A 21,044-nucleotide genomic window follows, 5' to 3' on the forward strand; every position below is an offset into this window, starting at 1 on the left:
GGCCCAGGGGGCCGCGGTCTGAACTTTGGTCGGCTGGAGGAGTCGGTGAGTGGGGACCCCCCCGAAGGCGGAGCCGGGGCGGGGCTTGGGAAAGGGGCGGAGCCAGAGCGCTGAGGGTGCCCACAGACCCGGAGAGGGAGCAGAAGTTAGGAGGCCTGAGGGATGCCGCCGTCTAGGAAAAGGGCAGGACGCAAATAATCGACAGAGGGAGAGGGATCGCAGGGAACAGGTGAGGCCTGAGAATGACCAGAATACCTGGTGGAGCCCTGGTGAGCCCTGGTGGCGCAGTGGTTAAGAGCTCGGCTGCTAACCAAAAGGGTCGGCAGTTGGAATCCACCAGCCGCTCCCTATAGGGCACTTCTACTCTGTCTTGTAAGGTCGCTGTGAGCTGGAATCGACTCGACGGCAACTGGGTAGAATACCTGGTATTTGTTAGGTAGAGGTGGGGCTGGAGGGGCGTGGAGACCGAGGGGAGGCCGGATTCCCTGACATTCGGGGGCGGGACTACGGAGGGGGGCGGGGCATGGGAGCCTGGAGCCGGGTTAGAGAAACCCAAACTCTCTGTAGGACTGCTAGGCTACTGGACACTACCATCCTGAGTGATGTGGCCTGAGTGACTGGCTGGGAGGCGGGCAAGACCTGAGCCTTGGAGGCTGGAGGCCGCGGGCGTGGCCAAAGTGAGGGACCAGCCAGCGGGGCAGGGATGGGACCTTAGGGTAGGGGTTGGGGCCTCAGTGTCTGAACAGCGACTGTTTGAGGTTGTGGGGAAAAGGGCGTGAGCGTCGAGAGTTAGCGGGACAGGAGTGCGGGACAGCGGCTAAGACTTGAGTGGATCTTGGAGGATAGGAGCTGGGCCGGTGCTTCCGGGTAGGGTCAAGTTCAGCCAGCCTCTAGGGCTCCGCACTGCTTGGGCACACTGACTTGTGAAGTTCTCTGACCACAGTCCCCGAGCCCCGTCAGAAATGGGGAACGTGCAGTCGGAGCCGTCCGCAGGCGGGGGCTCCCGAAAACAGCAGGCCTCGGACCGCGCCTCCGACTCCCGCCGGACGTCCCTGGCGGAGCCCGAGGTGACCCCCTCCTCCCCGGCCATGCGCCTGGCTCGCGGGCTGGGCGTATGGCTTCCTGGCAGCTCCGCACCCCCGGGACTCCTGGTACCCCCGGAGCCCCAGACCTCACCCTCGCCCCTGCCCCTGACCTTAGAACTACCCTCGCCAGTGACGCCCCCTCCAGAGGAGGTGGCTGCAGCCGCGGTCTCCACACCACCCCCGCCCCCCGTGGGGACTCTGCTGCCCGCGCCGTCTAAGTGGCGAAAACCCACGGGTACTCCAGTGCCCCGGATCCGTGGCCTGCTGGAGGCGAGCCATCGCGGCCAGGGCGACCCTCCGAGCCTCCGCCCCCTGCCGCCGCGGCCCCGGCAACTAACCAAAAAGGATCCCACCCCAGCCCCGAGTGCCCCAGCCCGGTCTCCACCTCCCTTGGAGCCGGGGAAGCCGCCACCACCGCCACCTTCCGACCGGCAGCCCCCTGACCGCGGAATTACTCCCGCTGTTGCCGCACCCGCCGCGACCCCCACAGAAAGCCAAGCCGGCTGCGAGAGCCGGACGGCTGGCGGGGCCCGCGGAGGGGCGCCTCCTGAAGCCGGCGGGGGCGAAATGGCCCGGCCCGTGTCCTCCGAGCCCGGCCTGAGCCTGCTATGTAAAGTCACCTTCAAGTCGGGACCCTCTTTGCCCTTTGCGGCTGCCTCGGGTTCATTAGGGGCCAAAGCCTCTCTCCGGGGCGGCAGAGGGGGAGGACTCTTCTCCGCCACCTCTGGCGCCATCTCTTACGCTGAGGTCCTGAAGCAGGGGCCCCTAGCTCCCAGGGCCGCTCGCCCCTCCGGAGAAGCCCCTCGGGGGTCTCAGGAAGCCGAGGGAGGTGATGGAGACCGCGAGGGGTGTTCCGGTCTGCCTTCAGCGCCTGCGTCCCACGCCCGGGCCCTACCGCCGCCACCTTACACCACCTTCCCGGGCTCCAAACCCAAATTCGACTGGATGAGCCCGCCCGATGGCCCTGAACGCCACTTCCGCTTCAATGGGGCTGGCGGTGGTGTCGGGCCGCTCCGACGGCGCGCGGCAGCGCTCTCGGGGCCCTGGGGCTCTCCGCCGCCGCCGCCGCCGCCGCCGCTGGGGCAGACACACCCAGCTCCCGGGTCCCGGAGGCCCGCACCTGCGCTGCTGGCGCCGCCTATGTTCATCTTCCCAGCGCCCACCAACGGCGAGCCCGGGCGCACCGGGCCTCCCGGACCGCAGGAGTTGCCGCGGCCGCCAGCGCCCACGCCGCCACCCACGCCGCCACCTACGCCGCCGTCCACACCGCAGCCGCCGGCACTCCAGCCAACACCGCTACCTGTGGCGCTCCCGCCCACCCCAGGCCCAGGCCCTGTAGAGTCGGCCACGGCTCCCGCCCAGACCCCTTCTCCGCCCTCGGCTTTGGCCGCCGATCAGGCTCCGGCTCCGGCTCCCGCTCCCGCTCCCGCTCCGGCTCCGGCCCCGGCCCCGGCTCCGGCTCCGTCTCCAGCCCCGGCCCCGGCCCCGGCCCCATCCCCATCCCCGGCTCCAGCTCCCACCGCCGCGGAGCCGTCGTTGCCAGTGCCTGCGCCTGTCAAGGCCCGTACGCGCAGGAACAGGGGCCCCCGCGCAGCCCGGGCTGCGACCCGTGAGGATGGTGCGCCTGGAGACGGTCCTCGTGAGCGCACCGTGGTCAACAGGACTGACGGCGGTGGAGCGGGTGCTGGCGGCGGCGGGGCTCATCCGGCGGGGGCGGCTAATTCGGCCGCTGCGCGCCACTGGCCGCCCTTCCAGGTGCTTAACTCTTGTCCCTGCAAGTGTTACTGCCGCCACCAACCACGCCATCGCCGCCTGCCACGAAACGTGTCTGCCTGGTGAGGGCAAGTGTCCGCGTGAGGGGGGAAGGGGTGCCCCTTGACATCCTAAACCCCAGACCTTCCAGGATAGCGAGCTCCACTCAGCCCTTTGGTGTCCTGACACCGCCTTGACCCTTGACCCTCCCTTGGCTGCATCTCAACCCCAGCTTAGCTCTCCTTCAGGACCAAGAGGGGCCCTGACCCCATGCTGACCCCTGAGGGGGGAGAGGGGACTGGCCTACCCCCTTGTTATCCTGTCCTCCAATCTGACCCTTGGCCTTCCCTTACTCTCTGGAGCCATAAGAGAAAACGACTGGCCCCACCTGACTTGACCCTGTCCCTGATGGCACCAGAAGCTCTTGGGGGAAGGAGGGATGACTGTCTTCCTGGAATCAATGGAAGTGAATGTAGGCCTCCAGCTTTCCCGGGCTCAGGAAACTCGAAGCCCAGCGCCTCAAACTCCTGACTTGTCCCTACAGCCTTTACCAACTTTGACCACCAGAGGGCACTGGTACCCCAGCCCGTGAGTCTTCAGATTCTGGGGAGACACTGCAACCCTCAGGCACTCCACACAGTCTCAGAGAGGTCACCAGGGCCTGACTCTGGCTCCTGTGGACCTTGAATCACTGGGAGACCCTGTGACGTGGACAGCTGGGGCCTCTGGGAACACTTGCTGACCCTCACCCCCACTCCTTCCTAGTAAGATTAAGTGGACACAGCTGTGCCCTGAACTGCCCTTGGGAGGGTCAGAACATGACCTTCAGAAGCGTCTGGATAGACAGAAGTCTAGAGCAGGTGGGGGCACGGCCGCACAGCCAAGCCCTGCTGATTCCACCTTCTCCCTAGGCTGAGCACACCCACCAACCACCTGAGCGAGCCGCCCTGGGTGGCCACCATCAAGCTGGCTGGCTCCCTGGTAGCAGGGCTGGACCACTATGACCTGCAGGCCACCCATTCCAACTGAGTGGCCAGTTCACTGCCCTCCGCTCTCCACTCCCACCAATAAACGGATCCAGATGACTAGCTGCCTGTCAATCACCTGCTGAGGGTTAAGGGGAGGGTGAGGGGTCAGGCAGAGGTCTCCATGAAAGCACCAGGTCCGGGAGAGAGAGGCTGGACCCAGAGCAGCAACTGCCAAGATTCCCTTCATCCGGCATCCAAACTGATGGGCCCGGGCGTATGGTGGTCTCATTCCCCTTAATCCGTGAGCCCCATTTCAGAGCAGACTGGTGCCAAGCTCAGGGGTCCAGCACAAGCCACTCTGGAAAGCGGGCTGGTTCCTTCCCATTTTACAGTTGGGGGAGCTGGCTCTGGAAGACTTTCTTGAAAATTCTACATCCCACAAACGGCTCAGCCAGATTTAGACTTCAGGATTGAAGGCACTCCAGAGAACATGGACACAGCCAACAGAGGCCGGCATGGAAGAGGGGTCCGCAAGTGACTGCACAGGCCCAGGAAGGCGGGGACCAGGCACTTCCAAACTGGTAGCCCACAGATGGATTTCACTGCACATGTCAGATTTCTTCTGAAGCAATCTGGTGCCCTGGCCCGGCATTCCCACAGATGGAACAGTCCCTCTATGGGGACAGGCCTGTGCTCTCCAGCAGGCATCTGTGTTTGGGACCCTGGAGAAGGGTCACCAAATAGAGAGGCTGACCCCCAGGGAGGGCGTTACCTCAGATCCCCATATAAGGACCCCCAAAATTCCAAGTTCTTTAGGGATAAGGACCCCATGGGGGGATCCCCATCCCCTGCCATTCCACCCTGGGGAGACAAGGGCCTAAGAGAGAGACCATCAATCCACCTTTATTGAAGGAAACCCTGGACCATAACTGCTTTAAATAACACATGCCTCGCTCTGTGCCGGTGCCCAGTAGGGGCTCAGACGATCATCTCCAACTGCCGGGCATACTCGATGACCTGTTTGGCCAGCTCTGTCGAGGGGATGGTGGTGTCTTCTGGCTTTTGCTGCTGGCTGGCGAAGCTGTAGTGGTTGTTGGGGCCCAGGACCCACCCTCGCTGCGGAATGGAGAGATAAGAGATAGGGAGGTGTGACCACAAAGGCTCCCTCCCACGCCACGGAGCCAGCACCGAGCAGCGTGGGCCCTTGCTTTCCCCACAACCCCACTCTACTCCTGCAGCCCTAGGCAAGTGACTGCACCCCTCTGTGCCCCAGTTTCTCCATCTGTGAGACAGAAGCCTGGTCACACACCCCTCTCGGGTCTGCTGTGACGATTTAATCGACACCCCTAAAATGCTGAGAGCTGTGCTGGGCCCAGAGTAAGTGATGGAGAAACATCAGCTGTTGCCGTCACTAACTCCTCTCCCCCGTCCAGTTTCTCCTCCGCCCTCCTCCCGCTCCGTGGGCCCCAGGCTCACTGCACCCTGTGCGGCAGCATCTCCAGGGGGACTGCTCGACTCAGCCCAGACCGAATGGTGCAAAGTCTTGAGGGAAAAGCTGTGACCCCCAAGGGGTTGTTAAGGACAACAGCCGACATATGCTGACCGTCCACCTCCACCTGGTACCAGGCACAGTGCTAAGCTCACCCCACGTGTTAAACTCTAGCCCTATTCAATGGATAGGGAAGCTAAAGCTCAGAGAGGTTTGGTGACCTGCCCAAGGCCGCACAGCTGGATTTAAACCTGGGGTGTCTAGTTCCAGTCTCTCCAGGCCGCCCCAAGCAGCTGTTAGTAAAAGTAGCCCTTGGCCCCACGGCCCCTGCCTTGCACCCCAGCCACCTTCTTGGCGTAGTCTGTCATCTTTTTAGGTGTGCTAAAGAAGAGGATTCGCGTGGCCTCAGTGAAGAGGATCTTCTCATAGGCCTTCTCGATGCACCCGGCAATTTCATCCCTGGGGGAAGAGGACGACGTTCTCGTTACTGAGCAGACCACCGCCCAGGACATCTTCCCAGGCTGACAAGTGGGAGCTCTGACCCCTCAGCTCAGCCCCTCTGGCTAGAATCTGCTCCCTGCCCCTGTTTCACTGACCGGGGCACAGAGAGAGGGGTGTCACCTGACCTCAGTTACAAAGCAAGCAAGGTCACAGTGGGACCCACAGCAGATCTGGCTCCCTGGCCCAATCTCAGAACCCAATTCCCAGCCATGAGGATTCTGGGCTGTCTGAAACCCAGTTTTGGGATTCATGTGGGGGGATTTCTTCACATAATAACCACCTTCTTCAAATTGGAGTCGCTGGGTGGCGCTAACGGTTAGCACGCTCAGCTGCTAACCCAAAAATTACGACCAGAGGCACCTTGGAAGAAAGGCCTGGTGCTCTAGTCCCCAAAACGCAGGCACTGAAAACCCTATGGAACACGGTTCCACTGACACACGTGCGGCCGCCACGAGGCAGGCGGCTCAACAGCAACGGGTTTTTGTCCCTTCAAAGATTCCTGAGGAGGGCTCTTTGCACCCGTCAAGAGGCATCACGACGAAGGCTGAAGCAGAAAAATAGCAAGGGATCAAGTCCTCAAAACGGGGGAATGGCGAGCCTGGAGGAGAACAGTGACGGATGGGGAGGGGTGAGCCCGGTGGGTCGTCTGCCTCTGACACCCGGATCTGTTAAGCCGAGTAATTCGTACATAAACGTTCATTATATCGTTATGCTCACCTTGGAGAGCTGAAACATTTCCTAACAAAAAATAACCTAAGCCCACTAAACCACCCCTCCTCGCTCCCACCCCATCGCTGGGCTTGGCTCCGCCACCCGAGGAACAGAAACCCATTTCAATCTGGGGCTCTGCGTGAGCCAGCTCTGCCACCACGCGGACACCCTTTTAACTCAAGGGACCTGCACACCAAGCCCACTTGCCCATGTGATGTCACTTGTGCCCACAGCACCCTGAGGGGCTGACGGGACTCAGTGGCCTCATGGTAGAGAAAGGGAAAGCGAGGGTCCCAGAGATGAAGTGGCCTGAGGGGAGAGGCTGGAGCAGTTTCTAACAGAGGCAGCATGGTCCCTGTCTGCTGAGTGTGGTCTGGGTTCCGGACCTGTGCCCAGGGCTTTACATGTGTCAGCACAACACAGAGAGCCTGAGCTGAGACGGAGCCATCGGCCACAATCTTGTGATGAGTCCAGATCACAGAAAAGGAGAACTGAGGCGCTAGGAGGATGAGAAATGCATCTAGCCTCCGCAGATCACAAGGAATCAGGATGGGATTCAAAGCCAGGACCGTCTGACTCCAGAGCCCAGGATCTTCCTGAACCCCACTAGGGCTCTGGCTCCCCACGCACCGGATAGTGTCAAGCAGGATGTCGATGAAGAAGGTGTAGCTCTCAGCAGGGATGTTGCCCTTGGCCAGGAACACCTTGTTGTAGCTGCCTTCCATCAGGTACTGCACAGGTCAGGGGTGGAGAGGAGAGCATGAGCACAAGGCAGCACAGGGGGCCCACTCAGGCCTCACTGCACTCCCTGTGTCTCCCACAACCACCACTCTGCCTGCAAGGCCACCCTCAGCCATACAGCCACCTGTGCAGACCGCATCTCCTCTTCCAGGAAGTCCCCATTCCCCAAGCCTGCCCTAGCTGGTTTCTAATTGCCTCACCTAGTCTCTAGTCACAGGAGGGTGACAGGGCTGGATGTGCTCCCGGCTGTTCCTCCACACCTTTGCCCAAGCTGGGCTGCCTGCTGGAACTGCCCCTCTCCCACCCTCTCCCCACAGCCAAATCCTCCCACGACGCTCGAGCTGTGGGAACTACCTCCCGATCTTAGGTTCTAAGGCTGTTCCCTGGCCCTGCTCACCCTGTTGCAGAAACACTGGCCTCTCCCCTGTCCCTCAGGAGCCCTCCCGGTGCCCATGTGGTTCAGTTCCTCACCCGTCAAGTCTTTCTCAGAGATCGTCTTTTCAGGGAGGCCTGCCCTGACCACCCTACATAACACTTCACCCTTGCCCTGGCTCTCCACATTCCTTCCTGTTTTATTCTTCGCCGTCCACTTATCAGTATCTGGCAGACTACATATACAGGTTGCTTCTTCTTGTTTTCACTGCCTGCTTGCTCACCAGCATACCCTCCCTATGAGATGAGGGATTTTATCCACTTCACAGTTCCCAAGCCTACCACACTGCCTCGCACCTAGCTGGGGCTCTGTATTTGTTAGACAAATGAGCGACTGAGTCCACAGGTTGTAAGATGGCTGAGCCATGCTCACTCCCCAGGACCCCTCTCTGATGCCTGCCTAGCACTGCCCACTTAGGCCAGGCCCTACCCCTCCACAGCCATGGCCTCACCTGTTCCAGAGATACAGGGTGCTTGATGTATACGTTGGTCTGGATGTCCTTGGCAGGCAGCCGTTCCAACTCCGTGTGAAACTCAGCTACCCGGTTCTGGGATAGCAGGAAGAGGAGGTTGAGGCCCAAGAGCTGGTGCATGTAGGCCGACTCAGGGAGCTGCTCCCTGTGGACCGGGGCAGGACAGGCAAGATAAGGAGTGCTTAGCGACCTACCAAGCCCCCCACCCCAGGCCCCAGGGACCACTACGACTGCCCCATGCTGTCTCTGTGCAAGGGTTTCAGGTCCTGGGTTTTCAGATGAAAAACAGAGGTCCAGAGAGACACAAAGAAGGCACTGACGAGTCAAATGGCTCTGAGCAACTGACCTCACTTCGGTATACTGACTCAGTCTCAGCTTCCTCATGTGTAAAATGGGTATCACCACAGCATCCGTCTCACAGAGACCGGTTAAATGAATTAAGACTAAATGAACTAAAAAACTTAACCCAGGTAAAGTGATTAAAACACTATAAACAAACTGTGTAAGTATCAGCTAAGATTACAATTATATTGGGGATTATTATCACCCTCCACCAAGGGGGAAACTGAGGCTCAGAGAGGTGAAGTCATTTGGCCAAGGCCACGTAACCAGGAAGTGGTAAAATTCAGTTTCAAACCCAGGTCTGCCTGGCTCCCAATGTCAAACCCTTAATTAATCCATGCAGGCGTCCCTCAGTTTTATATCCAACACACATCCAGCAAGCCCCTGCTCTGGGCCCAGCCCTGTACTGGGTGGTGCTGGGAACACAGCAGTAACCAAGACAGCCCCAGGCTCTGCCTATAGGAGCTCACAGCCCAGTAGGGGAAACGTGGCCAGGACGGAGATGGCACAGACAGAGGGGCTGGGACTCAGATGGCATTGGAGGACACAGGAAAGAGCTTGGTCTTGAGCCTGAAGGTCAAAGAAGAGGCATTGCAGGTTCTGAGAAGGGGAGCACAAGGTCAGATTTTAGACCTACAGGAAGCCACAGGGGGATGAATCAGTGGGGCCGAGCCTGGGGCCAGGACAAGTGAAGGGTAATGGCGGCGACATCTGGGTGAGGGCGTGAGATGTGGGAACAGAATGGAGGCCAACAGAGACCGAAACCTACAACCCCAGCCTCAGGACCTCCAGGTCAACTCCCTGACCCTACAGCCTCTGGGGAGCAGAGCTAGGCAGAGGGTGAGTTGCCAGCTAAAGGAAAATGACCCAAGTGGCTGGAGCACCCAGGGGAACAGAGCTGCCACATAACCGCCCTCCCAAGGGGGGCCAGGGCCCATTCTCACTTGTAATCGAAGTAGTAGCACTTCAGCTGGGCCATGTAGCGCTCGAAGGAGGGGATGTCCTTGCGTAGGATGCTCCACTGGGCCCCGATCTCCAGTATGTCACCTGTGGGTGACGGGGTGGGCTCTTAGGAAGTGACTTTGGTTCCTCCCCATCACCACCACTGCTGCCACTCCTGCCCTGAACCCCAGCCCACCACCCCTCACCAACCCCAGTGACACTCACGGGCCAGAATGAGCTGCTGTTTAGTCAGCTTGGTCCCTGTTGTCGGCAGGAAGTTGAGCTCCAGCAAAGCCAGCTAATGGAAAGGGAGAGAAGGAAGGAAAGGAGACGGTACTTACCTTCTGTAGCCCTGAGTTTTTCCACCTGGGGAAATGGAGCTAATCATCGTCCCTGACTCATAGGTTGTTATGGGTGCTAAAGAAGCCAGACCTCATAAAGCACCCAGAACAGGGCCAAGGCACACAGTGAGACTTTGTCATGGATTTCCTCACATTATAAATATTAATACTCCACTGGGCAAACAGAAGACATCCAGGGCCTGACCCAAGGCAATCATGGCACTGAGGGACACCAGGACCTTCAGTTCTTGGCAGACCTTCCCCACACTCTACGGAGTTGGGCCCAGTTACCCTCTCCCCAAAATCTCCACAAGGGAGTAGCACTAACTCCCCGCCCACACGCAGTCCAGCCCACATGCCACTGCTTGTCACACTCACTCAGCAATTCGCTCTGAGGCACTCAGAGTCCCACTCCAGGTCTCTACCGATGAGAGTATTTCTTTTAGGGTCGGTCCTGTCCCACACAATTTTGGCCGGTCCCTTCTCTCCACAGAGGCGTCCCTAAGCCTCAGGGCTCTCCGGCTTTAACTTGGGCTGGACTTTACCACACCCGCCGCCGCCCCCCTACACACACACACACCCACACACCCCAACACACCGTCCCGTCCAGAACCCGCCACCGGGATTTCAGTCTGCCTCTGGACCCAGCCAAGCCTCGGAGCTCCCATCCCTCCTCTCGGCCAGCTAGGCCGCCCGGCGCCCCGCTGTCCAGAACCCCTCTTTCCATCAAGCCCCTCTGTCCCCGCGGCGGGCCCGCGTTGGGCCCGTTCCCGGCCCCTCACTTCTCGCAGTCCCGCACCTGCTCCGCTCCGGTCCTTCGCCCGAGCCGCCCCCCGACCCAGAGCTTGGGCCGCTCCGGGCCCCTCGCGCGCGTCCCCCGCCGCCGCTTGGTGTCGTGGGCCCGCCGCCTCCTACCTTGAGACGCCCTAGTTCTTCCCCGCACTTGCTGAGGTTTGGGCTTTTACGGTTCCACTCGCCCTTGAGCTGCTCGTACATGCCGGCCGCGGCCTGCAATACGGCGCCGGAGGCCGCCGAGGGCGCCGAGCTCGAGGCGCCCGGCGCTCCGTTCACCGCCGCGGCCGCCATCTTCCGTGACGCGGCAAACCGCCCGCCTGATTTACGGCAGCGACGCCCAGAGACGCTCGCCCGGCGGAAGTGGGGCCGGGAGGTGGAGCCCAAAGCCGGGGGCCGGGCGAGGAGTGCCTGCCTCCGCCCGCCGCGCTGAGCTCGGCGCTGCTCTCGGGGAGGTGCCCTCGGAGCCCTGCCCGTAATACGCATGGCAGTCGGAGCTCCGCCTCTGCTGTCGCTTAAAGATGGTGTCCGGAAGTCGGCTCCTGCCCTAACTGAGCATAGCCGCTGTCGCCCCTCCCCCTGCCAGTAATCATTATGGCTGCCCTGGCTTCAGCGTGCGCGTGATGGTAGCTACATTTCGGTCTTCAACGTCCCACTTCCACGACAGCTACTGTGTCGTGTGTTTTTTTTTTTAATTTAAATATTTTATTAAATTATTTTTCCAAAATTACAAAACTAAGGCGAGATAGATTAAAAAAAAAAAAAAAAAACCTCCCACCGTCTTTTTCCATTTTTATCCATCAGAAGTAACCAGTGTTAAGGTATCCTTCCACATTTTTCTTTTTCTTTTTTTAATGTCCAATGACTGTCCCTTATTTTAATGGTATATTTGAGACATAAAAACAACATCAGTAATCTTAATTTGGAAACTAAAACCATAAAATTGATAGAGAAAATGTAGGGAGGAAACCGTGGGATGTACATTTTTGTGATGGGCTATCTGATTTGAAAGTAGCCCTGATGGCACAGTGGTTAATCAAATGTTAACCAAAAAGTTGGTGGTTCCAACCCACTCACTAGCCGCTCCCTAGGAGAAAGATGTGGGTAAAGGTTGTAGCCTTGGAAACCCTATTGGGTAGTTCTACTGTGTCCTACAGGGTCACCATGAGTCAGAATCGACTCAGGGCCGATGTTTTTTGTTTTTTTTTTTTTTTTAATCTGATATGACAACTAAAAGCACGAGCAGCAAGAGACAAAACAGACAAATGGGGTCTCATAAAAATTAAATGATTCTGCTCATTGAAAGACTTTATCAAAAAAAGTGAACAGACAGCCTACAGAGTGCAAGAAAATTTTGGGGAACCATATATCTGATTAAAGTCTAATATCCAAAATTTACGAAATACTTCTAAGCTTAACAACAATAGAGAAAGAACAAACAGCTCAGTCAAAAAATGAGTGAAGGACATAAACAGACATTACACCAAAGAAGATATTCAAATGGCCAAGAAGCACATGAAAAAATGCTGTGACTAGCCACTAAACTAGAAAAACCAAACCCATTGCTGTCAAGTTGATTCCAACCCACAGGAATTGTATAGGACACAACACAACTCCCCCATAGGGTTTCCAAGGAGCAGCTGGTGGATTCGAACTGCCGACCTTTTGGTTAGCAGCCATAACAATTAACCACTGTGCCACCAGGGTTTGTTGTTGTTGTTAGGTGCCTTCGAGTCAGTTCCAACTCATAGGGACCCCACGCACAGCAGAACGAAACACTGCCCAGTCCTGAGCCATCCTTAAAATCGTCGTTATGCTTGAGCTCATTGCTGCAGCCACTGTGTCAATCCACCTCGTTGCGGGTCTTCCTCTTTTCCCCTGACCCTGTACTCTGCAAAGCATGATGTCCTTCTTCAGGGACTGAGCCCTCTGACAACATGTCCAAAGTATGTAAGACGCAGTCTCGCCATCCTTGCTTCTAAGGAGCATTCTGGTTGTATTTCTTCTAAGACAGATTTGTTAGTTCTTTTGGCAGTCCATAGTATATTCAATATTCTTCACCAACACCACAGTTCAAAGGTGTCAGTTCTTCTTCAGCCTTCCTTATTCGCTGTCCAGTTTTCCCACGCATATGAAGCAATTGAAAACACCTTGGCTTGGGTCAGGCGCACCTTAGTCTTCAAGGTGACATCTTTGCTTTTTAACACTTTAAAGCAATCCCTTGCAGCAGATTTACCCAATGCAATGTGTCTTTTGATTTCTTGACTGCTACTTCCATGGTTGTTGACTGTGGAGCAAAGTAAAATGAAATCCTGGACAACTTCAATCTTTTCTCCAGTTATCATGTTCTTGCTTATTGGTCTAGCTGTGAGGACTTTTTTTTTTTTATGTTGAGGTGTAATTCATATGCAGCTGCTTTTGAAAGATCAGTAAAATTTTGCTTGCACGTGATATTAAAGATATTGTTCGATAATTTCCGCATTCGGTTGGATCACCTTTCTTGGGACAGGTATAAATATGGATCTCTTCCAGTCAGTTGGCCAGGAAGCTGCCTTCCAAATTTCTTGGCATAGACAAGTGAGCACTTTCAATGCTGCATCTGTTTGCTGAAACACCTCAGTTGGTATTCTGTCAATTCCTGAAGCCTTTTTTCGCCAGTGCCTTCGGTGCAGCTTGGACTTCTTCCTTCAGTACCATTGGTTCCTGATCATATGTTACCTTTTGAAATGGCCACCAGGGTTTGCTTTCACTTTGATGACTAAGGTGTGCGTGACCAAAGCCCTGGTATTTTCAACTGTCTCATATGCAAGAGAAAGCTGGACAATGAAAAAAGAAGACCAAAGAGGAATTGACTCATCTGAATTGTCAGTGTGGTGTTGTTGAAGAATATTGAACATACATGGACTGCCAGAAGAAAGAACAAATCAGCCTTGGAGCTAGTACAGCCAGAATGCTCCTTAGAAGCAAGGATGGCGAGACTTCATCTTGTTTACTTTGGACAAGTCATCAGAAAAGACCAATCACTGTAGAAGGACATCATGCTTGGTAAAGTAGAGGGTCAGTGAAAAAGAGGGAAACCCTCTATGAGACAGACTGACACAGTGACTACAACAATGTGTCCAAACAAAGCAACAATTGGGAGGATGGCACAGGACCGGGCAGTGTTTTGTTGTTATACATAATGTCTCTACACGTGGGAGCCAACTCAATGGCATCTAACAACAACAACAATTAATGAGGTTGAGCATCCTTTCCTGTTGTTTATTGGCCATTTGGATTACCTATTTTGTGAAATTTTTGTGGAGTTGTTGCATTTTCCTATTAATTTTTAGGCACTTTTTGCATAGTAGAGTTAAAACCTTTTATTTATCATATCTGTTGCAACTGTTTTCCTTGGTGTATTGTTTACTTTCTGACTTTACGTATGTAGTACCTTTTGCTATGCAAATATTAATATTGTAAATTTTGAAAAGACTAAATTTATGTATCCTTCCCTTTGTGACTTCTGTGGTTTCCTGTCTTGCTTAGGAAGTCCTCTCCCTCCCAAAGTAAAACAATATTCTCCAAAAAATTTTTTGTAAAATATTTGCTTTTCCACATGCAATTTTTAGTAATCTTGAATTAATTTCTGTATATGGTGTGAGTAGTGGTTAAGTGCTATGGCTGCTAACCAAAGGGTCAGCAGTTCAAATCCGCCAGGAGCTCTTTGGAAACTCTGTGGGGAAGTTCTACTCTGTCCTATAGGGTCACTATGAGTCGGAATCGACTTGACGGCACTGGGTTTGGTTTTTTGGGTTTATATGGTGTGAAGCAGGATCTAACTTTGTTTACATCTTGTTGGTTTCTCCAGGACCATTTATTAAATAAACCATTCTTTCTCACCAAAATGCAATACATTTGTATCCTACATGAAATTCTCTTAGATAATCAGATATATTTTTAAGTTGTCTATTATATCCTACTGGTCTATATTTATTCTTGGTAAACACCAAACTCTTTTTATTACAGTGGCGTAATGGGTAAGTTTAGGGTCCCTGAGTGGTGCAGATGGTTAGTGCACTCAGTCGCTAGCTGAAAGGTTGGTGGTTTGAGCCCACTCCAAGGCACCTTGAAGGAAAGGCCTGGCGATCTACTTCCAAAAAAATTACCCATTGAGAAGAGGCCCCGGATAAGTAAAGCATTGCTGAAGAAGAACAAAGTGGGAGGCCTCACGCTACCTGATTTTAGAACCTATAATACCACCATGGTAGTCAAAACAGCCTGGCATTGTTACAACAACAGATATATAGACCAATGGAACAGAATTGAGACTCCAGACTTATACTCATCCACCTATGAACAGCTGATATTTGACAAAGGCTCAAAGCCCTAAATGGGAAAAAGACAGTCTTTTTAAAAAATGGTGCTGGTATAACTGGGTATCCATCTGCAAGAAAAATGAAACAAGGCCCATACCTCACATCATGCACAAAAACTAACTCAAAATGGATCAAAGACCTAAATATAAAGCCTAAAATGATAAAGATCATGGAATAAAAAATAGGGACAACACTAGGAGCCTGAATACATGGCATAAACAGTATACAAAACATCACTAACATTGCACAAATGCCAGAACAGAAACTAGATAACTGGGAGCTCCTAAAAATCAAACACTTATGCTCATCAAAAAACTTCACCAAAAGAGTAAAAAGACAACCTATGGACTGGGAAAAAAATTTTGGCTATGACAAATTCGATCAGGGTCTAATCTCTAAAATCCACAAGATACTGCAAAACTTCAACCACAAAAAGACAAATAACCCAATTAAAGAATGGGCAAAAGATATGAACAGGCACTTCACCAAAGAAGACATTCAGGTGACTAACAGATACATGAGGAAATGCTCATGATCATTAGCTATTAGAGAAATGCAAATCAAAACTACACTGAGATACCATCTTACCCCAACAGGGCTAGAATTAATCTAAAAAACACAAAATAATAAATGTTGGAGAGGTTGTGGAGAGACTGAAACACTTAATGCATTGCTGGTGGGAATGCAAAATGGCACAACCACTTTGGAAATCGATTTGGCACTTCCTTAAAAAGCTAGAAATAGAACTACCATATGATCCAGCAACCCCACTCCTTGGAATACACCCTAGAGAAATAAGAGCCATCACATGAATAGATATATGCACACCCATGTTCATTGCAGCACTGTTCACAATAGGAAAAAGATGGAAGCAACCAAGGTGCCCATCAACAGGTGAATGGATAAACAAATTATGGTATATTCACACAGTGGAATATTACGCAGTGATAAAGAACAGGGATGAATCCATGAAACATAACATGGATGAATCTGGAAGGCATTATGCTGAGTGAAATTAGTCGTCACAAAAGGACAAATATTGTATGAAACCACTATTATAAGAACACATGAAATGGTTTAAACAGAGAAGAAAATGGTTACAAGGGTGGGGAGGGATGGAGAGGGGTATTCACTAACTAGACAGTAGAAGAGAATTATCTTAGGTGATGGGAAGGACAACACACAATACAGGGGAAGTCAGCACAATTGGAGTAAACCAAAAGCTAAGAAGTTTTCTGAATACAGCGAAACACTTTGGGGGACACATTAGCAGTGGCAGGGGTCTGGGGACCATGGTTTCAAGGGACATGGAGGTCAATTGGCATAACAGAGTGTATTAAGAAAACGTTCTGCATCCCACTTTGGTGAGTGGTGTCTAGGGTCTTAAAAGCTAGCAAGTGGCCATCTAAGGTGCATCAATTGGTCCCAACCCACCTGGAGCAAAGGAGAATGAAGAACACCAAAGAGACAAGGAAAATATTAGCCCAGGAGACAGAAAGCACCACATAAACCAGAGACTCCATCAGCCTGAGATCAGAACTGGATGGTGCCCGGCTACCACTAATGACCGCCCTGACAGGGGACACAACAGACAGTCCCTGATGGAGCAGGAGAACTCAGATTCACATTAAAAAACCAGACTTAATGGTCTGACTGAGACTGAAGGGACCCCAGAAGACATGGCCCCCAGACTCTCTGTTAGCCCAAAACTGAACTCATTCCCAAAGCAAACTCTTCAGACAAAGATTAGACTGGACTACAAGACATAGAATAATACTTGTGAACAGTGTGCTTCTTAGCTGAATTAGATACATGAGACTAAATGGGCGGCTCCTGTCTGAAGGTGACATGAGAAGGCAGAAGGGGACAAGAGCTGGTTGAATGGACATGGGTGGAGAGAAGTGTGCTGTCACATTATGGGGAAAGCAACTAGGGTCACAAAACAATGTGTGTATAAATTTTTGTATGAGAAACTGACTTGAACTGTAAAAAAGAAAGAAAGAAAAAAGACCTAGTGATCTACACCTGAACAATCCGCCACTGAAAACCCTACGGAGCACAGTTCTACTCCAACATACAGGGAGCCTCTGTGAGCTGGAGCTGACTTGATGTAGCCGGTACTGGTAATATCAAGAACAGCCATTGATTTTTGTAGGCATCCTATAGACTGTCACCTTTTCAAACCGTCTGGTCATTTGGATTTTCTTCTCTTCCCGGAGTCTCTCCGATTTTCCAGGTACACACAATTTTTTTTCCTCATGTAGGATTTTTGCCTCTTCTTTTCAAATGTGTAAAGTTATTCTTTTTCTTGTCTTATTATATTAGCTAAAATCTCCAAAAGCCACATTGGAAAACAGTAGTGAGAGGAGTCATTCCTGTTTTATCCCTCATTTTAATGAAAATGGCGTTTAACCACCCTCTGTCTTTGATGCTCAGGTAATCTGGTAAGCACGTTCAAGCAGGCTCCTATTTCTTTTTGCACTCACATAATGACGTTGAATTTTATAAAATGCCTTTTCAGAAACCTGTTTTTGTAATCGTCCATGTTTGCAGACCTAAGCCTCTGCTTCCTCACCTGTGGAACGAGGATAATGATAGCATTTTCCTGATAGAACATCGTGAGGACTGCTCAGCTATAATCCAAGTAAAAGGATCAGAAGAGGGTATTCTCTCATCATATTCTCCTTCAAACTGTTGCTGCAGTAATTTTGTCGATGGGTGTGTCTGTACTGGTGACTACTGTGCCATACTGCCTAGCCACCCCTGACCTCCCTCCTGAGCCCCAGGTCTGGGGTTTCTGCAGCCTCCTGGATAGCTTCCCCTGGAAGTTTCAAACCTCTCACATCTGGTGTGACCTCAACTGGCCTCAGTGTCTCCCCTAAATTTGCTCCTTCTCCCTGGCCCTCATCTCAGGGGCAGCCCCACCACCTCCCAGTCCCAGGGCACAGCTCTGACCTCTTCCTAGACACCTCTTGTCCACACTCCCTCCATAGCGCACCAGCCCACAGCCTGCTCACTGGACCTGAGCAGCTCTCCCACCTGCACCTTCCTCTCCTCCCCACACCAGGCACTGGTCCAGCCCTGTCCTCTTCTGCTCAGACCCATGACCCCGTGGGATCCTTGCCTCCAATCCTGAGTCATCCTGCACAGCGTACCCAGAGGCATCTTTCTACATCTGACTGAGTCCCAAGCTCTGTAACCTGACCTCGGAGGCCTTGTCTGCTTTGGAGTTGTGCTGTCTTATTGTGGACAAGCTGGCCCAGCTCTCTGCCCTGGTGTCCCCTCAGAGTGGGTCCCCTGGGCCTCCACTCCTATGGTCGAGGAGTGGGTGAAGGGGTCAGGGGACTCCCAGGAGTCACTTCACCCAAGACCCCCAGGGAGGGGATAGAGTTGAGCCTGTTGGGTGGGCAGGGAGTGAAGCAGAAGCCACATTTGCTTTTTGCCTGTCCAGTCTTCCTTTCTCCCTCCTGATAGTTTCCTTACAAGAGCCACCCTTCCCCCAACCATTGGCAAGAGATTAGGATGGGATTGACTCTACCCCAGCTCCAGAGTCTGGCTGACTGGTTGAAGTCAATCAAGGTCCCATCCCTCTGGCAGTGTGACCGGTGGAGTGGTGAACCTGTGACCCACACCCATCTAATCAGGGTGACCCCCAGGACTCTGGCTAGGAATGCTGGATCCTGGGCCAGACTGTGAGGAAAGCTGGCCTGAGCTCAGAGATCACACTCAGAGGAAGGCAGAACATGGAGAGCTACAGAGAAACAGAGCCAGAATCCTGCTGACATCAAGGACTTCTGAATCAAACTGTACCTGAAACCTTTGCTTCATTAGCAAGGCTCATACATTTCCATTTCCACATTGGCCTTTTGAGTGAAATTTTTGCTACTTGCAGCTAAAACAAGAATCTGGACCTCTTCAGGGTCCCTTCCTTAAGCCACTAGACAGGGGTTGGCGTTCACACCATTTAACAGTCAGAATAGACTGCAGGTCACAGCAACGCACCTGGGTCCTGGAGGACCCTGCTGAACTGCAGGGAGGCCTGGGGCACCCAGGGAGGGACTAAGCTGGCAGGCACACAGAGAAGCCACCATTTACCAGCTGGCACAGAAGACTTTTGGTACTTTAATGACCTGTACAGCTATGAACCAAGTGAACCTGGGCCCTTTCAAGGACCCACAGCTGTTCCCAAAACGAGGCTTTATTTGGGTCGGAACAAGAAGTGAAAGTTCAAGCAAAGTGGAGAGGAAGGCCTGGGATGGGTGACAGGTTTGTTCACTCCCAAGGTTGGCCCAGGAGGTGGCCAGACCTGAGCATGAGGCTTGAGTGGGTAGGGGGCAGGGCAGGCAAGAGGCTCAGGTTTGCTCAGGTTCAACCTTGCCCTTCTCGGCCACCTTACAGCCGGCCTTGGAGGGGACCTCGGAGGGGACCTTGGAGGGGGCCTTGGAGGGGATGTTGGAGGGGGCCTTGGAGGGGGCGTTGGAGAGGACCCTGGAGGGGATGTTGGATGGCACGCTGAAGACTCTCGAAGACGAGGTGTAGCTGCAGTAGGATTCTTGGGCCATGATGTTGTTTATCTTCCAGCGGAGGACATTGCAGGCCTTCACCACGAAGGGCCACAGGAAGCAGATCATGAGGTAGAGGGCCACCAGGCCCACGAAGATGCTGGCCGACACCTGCGGGCGCCACGCAGTGGACATAGGGGGGCTGCCTGGGGCCCCTTGCCTGGCCAGCAGGGCAGCTCAGGGCGTCCACTCACCATGAGGAAGAAGAATGACTGCCTGGCACTGAGCGGGAGCCCGTGGATGTGCAGCAGGAAGACGAGCTGGTAGTCGCAGTATGTGCTCTTGTCCACACCTCTGGTGGGGGTGGGGTCCAGGGTGGGGGAGTAGCAGGGCATCCCACCAGAAGCCCCCAGCTCCCACCAGGACCACCTGCCTGGCTCACCTATTGCTCACCAACACCTTGAAGAAGAATTCGGGGGCGAAGATGCTCCGAGGAACAGTGTCATGGCATGGGGAGTTCTCCAGACACAGCCACCTGCAGCCCAGGTTCAGGCACGTGTGCTATGAGCTGTGCCTGGTGTGTGCCAACCTGATTCCTCCCTCTACCCCGCCAGCTCTGCACGGGCACCAACCGGGTGCAACCGCATACCTTCCCTCGTTCGCTCCTCCAGAGATGCTGACTGAACGCCTACCGCACGGTAGGCTGTTTGATTATGCCTTCATTCCCTCCTGCCTGCACACCTCCATCTGTCAGTCCATCCCTTACTGTGCACTCATCCAGAAAGGATGGGATCGTGTACCTACTATGTGCCATTCCTCACATCCCGTGCTGCCTTTATTCCGTCATCCTACATAGCCTCAGCAATTACAAGGTACAAAATCGTATCTTCATTCATTCATTTTTCCTTCCTTCTTCCTTCAGTGAACACAGGCTGAATATTGACTGGATGCAAGTTGGTTAGTTTGTTCATTCATTCACTTCCTTCATTTGCTCAGCACATTGTTTTTGTCATCTCATTGGACGGAAAATAGTTATTGAGCCTCCATGTGCTAATTTTTTCCTCCATTGTTTCATCCATTCATTAATACCAATACCCCCCCAAAAAAAAAACAATTCCCACTCCTGGGGACCCCATGCATTACAGAGCTGAGCTGCTCCATAGAGTTTCTTGGCAGTAATCTTTATGGAAGCAGATTGCTACTCCTTTCTTCCAAGGGGCCAACGGATGGGTTTGAACCAACAACCATTAGGTGAGTAGTCGGGCAAACTGTTTGCACCACCCAGGAACTTCATTCATTAATACATCTACTCCTCACTTATCAACTATCTCCTTATCTGCCATTTCATACTTACAACAACGGCTAAAAAAATTACTCTCCAACTATTTTGCACATTGACGATGTACGTCTGGCAGTAACGGATGCCAAGGTGCAAGGCAAGAGTAACACTGGCTGTGCTGGTTAAGACCATGTGTCATCTTTGCTGGGCCAAGTTTCTCAGTGGTTTGGCAGTTGGTAATGATGTAATTTGACAGTTATGTAATGATGTAGTCATCCTCCATTTTGTCATCTGATATGGTCATCCTCCATTTTCACCTAACACCAATTTTCACAT

The 21,044-nt window shown here is 53.2% G+C and overlaps 3 protein-coding genes across 12 annotated transcripts in view; 1 reads left to right on the forward strand and 2 right to left on the reverse strand.

The window, feature by feature from the left end:
• Window positions 1-531: 531 nt before the first annotated feature.
• Window positions 532-3,946, forward strand: GGN (gametogenetin). Of its 3 annotated transcripts, XM_049901426.1 has the most exons (3): window positions 532-677; window positions 944-2,920; window positions 3,749-3,946. In XM_049901426.1, the coding sequence occupies exons 2-3, from the start codon at window positions 963-965 to the stop codon at window positions 3,864-3,866; spliced, it is 2,076 nt and encodes a 691-aa protein (XP_049757383.1). In that variant the 5' UTR covers window positions 532-677; window positions 944-962; the 3' UTR covers window positions 3,867-3,946. The 3 variants fall into 3 exon arrangements, with proteins under 3 accessions (XP_049757383.1, XP_049757382.1, XP_049757384.1); XM_049901425.1 differs by having other exon boundaries at window positions 532-2,920; XM_049901427.1 differs by having other exon boundaries at window positions 532-2,920; window positions 3,382-3,820.
• Window positions 3,947-4,692: 746 nt separating this feature from the next.
• Window positions 4,693-11,055, reverse strand: PSMD8 (proteasome 26S subunit, non-ATPase 8). The gene is made up of 7 exons (XM_049901428.1): window positions 10,693-11,055; window positions 9,662-9,734; window positions 9,439-9,541; window positions 8,132-8,297; window positions 7,137-7,237; window positions 5,642-5,753; window positions 4,693-4,921 (listed from the first exon to the last, which is right to left on the reverse strand). Exons 1-7 carry the CDS (start codon window positions 11,053-11,055, stop codon window positions 4,784-4,786), a joined length of 1,056 nt encoding a protein of 351 aa, XP_049757385.1. The 3' UTR covers window positions 4,693-4,783.
• A 7,975-nt stretch (window positions 11,056-19,030) lies between these two features.
• CATSPERG (cation channel sperm associated auxiliary subunit gamma) overlaps window positions 19,031-21,044 on the reverse strand; it is a 36,591-nt gene continuing 34,577 nt past the window's right edge. For all 8 annotated transcript variants that reach the window (XM_049900898.1, XM_049900896.1, XM_049900897.1 and 5 more), the window contains 3 exons: window positions 19,872-19,964; window positions 19,684-19,783; window positions 19,031-19,600 (listed from right to left, as the gene is read on the reverse strand). In XM_049900898.1, coding sequence (XP_049756855.1) covers window positions 19,280-19,600; window positions 19,684-19,783; window positions 19,872-19,964 — 514 coding nt within the window. In that variant the 3' untranslated portion in view covers window positions 19,031-19,279. The remainder of the gene's footprint in view (window positions 19,601-19,683; window positions 19,784-19,871; window positions 19,965-21,044) is intronic.

Source organism: Elephas maximus, chromosome 11, assembly GCF_024166365.1.
Source record: "Elephas maximus indicus isolate mEleMax1 chromosome 11, mEleMax1 primary haplotype, whole genome shotgun sequence".
Classification (NCBI taxonomy): Eukaryota; Metazoa; Chordata; class Mammalia; order Proboscidea; family Elephantidae; genus Elephas; species Elephas maximus.